The sequence below is a fragment of the Scleropages formosus genome, chromosome 23 (genome assembly GCF_900964775.1).
Source record: "Scleropages formosus chromosome 23, fSclFor1.1, whole genome shotgun sequence".
Taxonomy (NCBI): Eukaryota; Metazoa; Chordata; class Actinopteri; order Osteoglossiformes; family Osteoglossidae; genus Scleropages; species Scleropages formosus.
Genome location: NC_041828.1, coordinates 20,119,161 through 20,124,200, shown reverse-complemented (window position 1 = coordinate 20,124,200; position 5,040 = coordinate 20,119,161). Strand labels below are relative to the sequence as shown.

General features: G+C 41.2%; 1 protein-coding gene across 1 annotated transcript; it reads right to left on the bottom strand.

The window, feature by feature from the left end:
• Window positions 1-1,538: 1,538 nt before the first annotated feature.
• Window positions 1,539-4,711, bottom strand: snrpd1 (small nuclear ribonucleoprotein D1 polypeptide). The gene is made up of 4 exons (XM_018765899.2): window positions 4,586-4,711; window positions 3,472-3,548; window positions 3,207-3,398; window positions 1,539-1,739 (listed from the first exon to the last, which is right to left on the bottom strand). Exons 1-4 carry the CDS (start codon window positions 4,597-4,599, stop codon window positions 1,663-1,665), a joined length of 360 nt encoding a protein of 119 aa, XP_018621415.1. The 5' UTR covers window positions 4,600-4,711; the 3' UTR covers window positions 1,539-1,662.
• Between the last annotated feature and the right edge of the window lie 329 nt (window positions 4,712-5,040).

Here is a 5,040-nt window from a genome sequence, read left to right as displayed (position 1 = left end):
CATCTTACTCATACTGTTTAGTGTCTCTCTCTTACTGATACTCTGTCTCCTGCCTCTCAGGGCTTTTGGAGAGCAGCACAGCAGGTAGCGGTAAAATGTAGATTTGACACAAGCTCACTCTGTGTGGAATCTGTGTTCTCACTTTGCTTTTTTGGGTTTCTTTCAGGTGCTCTTGTTTCATCTCGCAGTGCAAAGATTTGTCTTAGGAGAGCTGGTGACTAAATCACCCTGCGAGTGTGTGTGTTACATTGCTCAGCTGCATAAGCGTGTGAATGATTAGGTAGTTTACTGCAGTTTAGCACTGTAAGTCACCTGGATACAGATGTCAGATACTTTTTAATAAAGGGTGTACATCACTAGAGAAAACCATCTGGCAAGTGAATAATAGTAAATGTCTCAGTGCATCCAGCACCTGTTTACACCTTGTCTGCTGTGCCTCCGTGTTCCTCTTTCAACAACTGGGTGGAAAACTGCCCCTCCAGGTTAGTTCTTCATGACATCCACTGTATTGCCCACATCTACTCCCCACCTTCCATCCTCCTCACCCACAACAATGCACTGCTGCTGAACTGGCAGTGTCCACCAACATGCGACATTTTTCTGCCCTGCCACCAACTCCAACAGCCCTCTTCTGGTTCTCTGTGTGGAAGTGAATTGCACTGCAGAAAGAAGTGATTACTGTAGTAAATCCTCCCAGTGAATACAGGCACATCACTGAATATATAAGTGGCTGATCAACATGAAAGCTGTAAAAACTTTTCAAAGTGCACCTCAACCACCTTTACAAATTGTTTAGAGGCTTTAGGCGCATTGCTGAAGTAAATAGCTCTGGAGTGCAGAACTCTCACATGCCGCAGTCTCCTCAACAGACACAGATGGGACTGGAAGTGTGTCCGTAACACGATTGGTTCATAAATCCAAAGTAACTTTTACAGCTAATGCAGTGAATAAGAGGTGAGTAACAGGAATCCCTCACTGCTTCCCATTCCTTGCTTGTTTCTACTTAGGGTCTGTAAAAACCTCATAAGTTTTATAAAATAAATAATTCAGATAAAGCTACTTTTTAAAAAGACTACTGTAACATTTGTTTTATCTCTGAACTACATTGATTTTAAATGACATCTCATTCAATGTCCGTTGACTGGTTCATTGTTTCTCCTCATTATCAATCACCGATACTCAGGAAAACCAGACATGCACGATAAACACTGGGGAAAGAGTTCAACAAAAGGCTGCCCCTCACTCAAATACTGTTCAGATGTATTTTCCTTGAAACAATCTGAACACATGGAATGTTGGTAACAGGAGGAGCCAGCGTACAGTAACACACTACCTACTGATCAGTGGATTAGCAGTTTGTCACAAACACTGATCAAAGTTTTCAATAGCTTTTATATAACCTCCACTATCTTATGACTTATTTTAAACTACAGAAGTACAAATGAGAGATTCAAATATAATTTGTGCAAATTATCCTTTTCAAAATACAACAGACATTTGCACACAAATGCAGACAAATAATGACAACATGTCATTGGCCCAAAACATTGTTTATTATATAAAAGAGAGGGTTGAAAAAAATTGAAGTTTCCAAAATTCTTCCTGAAGAAACAAAGACTGTACAGGCAGAAAGGAAGAGCAGACGGGCTGGAGATGAAGGATTCATCGCCTGGGTCCCCCTCGGCCCCTGCCTCTCCCTCTCCCCCTGCCTCTGCCCCGACCTCGGCCCCGTCCAGCCACTAAGGCAGGAAAGAGGGAAACAAAAAAATGTCTCCGTCATAGACCAGTTATTGCTGAACCTTTCAGCCACACACCTTTTTCAGCCTATAAAAGAGGTAACATCAAAATAACTGGTGCAAATCAGTGAACATGATCAAACACAATTCTCTCAAATTTTTATACTTTGTTTCAAAAGTTACTCAACTAAGGGTATTTTTCCACTTTTAACCCTAGCACCTACTGTATAACTAAACCAGTATACAAATGTTAACCAGCTTACAAATGTTTTGTAAGAGGGGGATGTTTCTCCACTTGTTCTAGACATGTAATATTACTCTTATCTGAGGCTTACAAATCAAAAAAATATAAATAACCCAAGCATCTTCTGAAGAACACACACCAACTAGCAATAAAAAGGTTAAAGATGTGTGCTGTTAATGTAGGACACAAAGGGAGGTACAATGGAGAGCCCACCTCCTACTCTATTGCCCCTGAGCAAGGTAATTATCCTGAATTAACACAGTAGAAAAAGTGCTGCGCTGTATAAATTGGTCAGTCATTTAAGTCACTTTGGAGAAAATTACCAGCTAAATGGAAAAACTAAAAAGACAAGACTTAAAGACAATGTTTACAGCTGTCCTGAAAGAGAGAGGGCTCATGAATCAGGGAATCAGATAACACTGAATTCAAAGGCAGGGTATTCTGGTTTTCCCTTTAACCAGACCCCTGATCACTTTTCAAAAAACCTGGAACAGCAATGGGTACTTTTTCCTTTGACCAGTTTTAACAACCTGGGTCACTGCACCTTGAGCACCCGATATGAAATAGGGATGCATTATCAATGTATACTGATACTTGTTTTGATGGGGCTAAAGAACGGAGATCACGACACCATCAGTCAAGATTTGACTTGAGCATGAACTTCAATATGTGCAAGGAATTCATTATACCTGAAGTGTAACTACATGTCCTAGATGAGTAAACTAGCAAACACCCACAACTGACAGGAAAACAGAACTAATCTGGACAATTTTGCCTAACCTTATTCAGAGCTGCCAAATTCCTCTCAATGTTAAAAACGGGTCTCAAACATCAGTTTCACTCACTCTTTTCTGGAGCTCCCATTTACACCACTAGTTTACTTTACATTGTTACAAATACCTTTGTATTTCCTATAAACTCTGTATGCTGCTATTCATGTAATCTGCTTTAATAAGACTTTGAACTCCACCAGTTCTATATGCAGCTACCCATGTAATGTATGTATTATGTATGCTGAATTAAACCTCATGCTTGTATCAATAGCTGTCTATTAATGCACTTTTGTTCTGGTTGAGTCATACATCACTTTAGGCAAGTGTCTGCTAAATTAATTAATGTAAATTACATGCCAGCCAAAACAACAGTCCTGGATGTCCATTTTACAAAAGTGAGGAGCTTTCCAATGCTCTGAGGGAAACAGCTATATGCTTTCCACACATCCTTACCAGCTTCCCTCTTCTTTGACTTGATTTTGGGTTCAATGTCAACCAGCAGTGTGTCCAGTGGCAGGCTGTCCGGCAGGATGAAGTAGCGAATGTTGTTGCCACGGATACTGAGAGACTCCAGTTGGGTAGGCTCCCTATTCTTCAGTGTCATTTTCACAGCTTTTAGGTGAGTGTTCATACTGATGTCCACACCTGTGGGCTCAGAGAGTTAGCACACATGAACACTAAAAGACAGACAGCAAGAGCACGGTAGCTGGAACCAGACCTGTTATGGTGCCATGAACCTGGGTGCCATTCTTCAGCTCGATGGTAACCGTTTCATGGCTCAGCTTCATCAAAAATCTACATGGTGTGAAATCAGATTTAGTGAAATGTGGCAAGAACAACAGAAAACAAATTAAACTACAGAGATGATATTACATCACATTTATACACAAAACATAGATCACATTTAATACAAGCAAATACAAAGAACCCATTCATTCCAAAGGGGTGCGGTGGCATGGTGCCACAGCAGGTTTGGCCTGTGCCTGCTCTTTGGTGGGTATGGGGTTTGAGTCCTGCTTGGGGTGCCTTGAGGCGGACTGGCATCCCATCTTGGGTGTCCCCCCTTCCCTCCAGCTTTGCACCCTGTGTTGCCTGGTTAGGCTCCGGCTCACCACTACCCTACTTGGGACAAGCGGCTTCAGCCAATGTGTGTGTGTGCATTCATTCCAACAAGTTTTAACAGAATTTTAGTGTGGGTCGATCAATCAGTTTTCACAACAGTCCAGAGAGTGTTCTTTCCGTGTTATAACTAAGTGCTGTAACCTGTTTGCAAAGAATCACTGACCAGATATAGAGTGAGTGAGTCCCATGATGTTAGTGGGATAAACATGGGAGCACTGTATGTATCGTGGATTTGAATTCAATACTGAGACTTTTCCTCGTTTGGAAAAGACACAAAATAACAACACTTCGGGCAACAAAACCCAACAGTATCTCCGCCATGAAAATCAAAATGCAGCGGAGAAAGAAGTGCAGCCAGAACTTGGGGGCAAAACCACCACCACCACAAACTAGTTCACGCATGCTCCTCCTCCTGCTCTGTTGCACCACAGATTCAGAACCCGCATGATAAAATTACATTCCAAATGCTCTAAAAATGCTAAAATAAGAGCTCACATATTGTACTAGTTATCAACAATTCCAGTGCTTTATTTACTAAGTACAACATTATATACTAGCTCCACTATACAAAATAATGTCACTCATTCATTCATAAAGAACAACTTCCCCCCGGCGCCAAATGCTATCTAAAGCCATCCTCCATAACACATCTGTTTATTTCCTTCCAACTCAACATTTCAGGTAAAACATGAACCAAACATCATACATACCGCACAAGTTTCATTTTTTCTTACGACTTTGCCGAGAAATATTCGACATAAAAGTACAAAAATTACAGACAACAGCCGTTTCCGGTTAGTCTGTCGATCAGTTTGCGACTACAGGAAGTGAATGGTGAATAAACCGGAAGCAGAAGCGAGTTTTGACGCTGTAATGAGCAGGCTTATGTAGAAAACAGCAGCCTCTAGCGGCTGGAGGGCGAAGAGCCATCGACGCCTCAAATCTCTACTAAATCTCACTCTATCTACACCCGTTAATTAAGGGTTAATTCGTTCCTTGAAATCACCTTGTTAGACAATTTATTTCTTTAAAAAAATAACTGATGCAATGACGGAAAGCGTCTCTAAAAATACAAACCAAAAGAGAAGGTATTTTACACATGACATTATTAACAACACCAGTAAATTAGTATTGTTTCTGGTTTGGGGGTGGCACGGTGGCGCAG

Bases quoted from the DNA above. Each gene is read 5' to 3' on its own strand.
- snrpd1 (XM_018765899.2), bottom strand. The intron at 3,399-3,471 runs GTCTGGTTCCAG...CTGAGCCCACAG, and splicing joins GGTTCATGGCACCATAACAG to GTGTGGACATCAGTATGAAC. The intron at 1,740-3,206 runs GTAAGGATGTGT...TTCCTGCCTTAG, and splicing joins GTCAAAGAAGAGGGAAGCTG to TGGCTGGACGGGGCCGAGGT.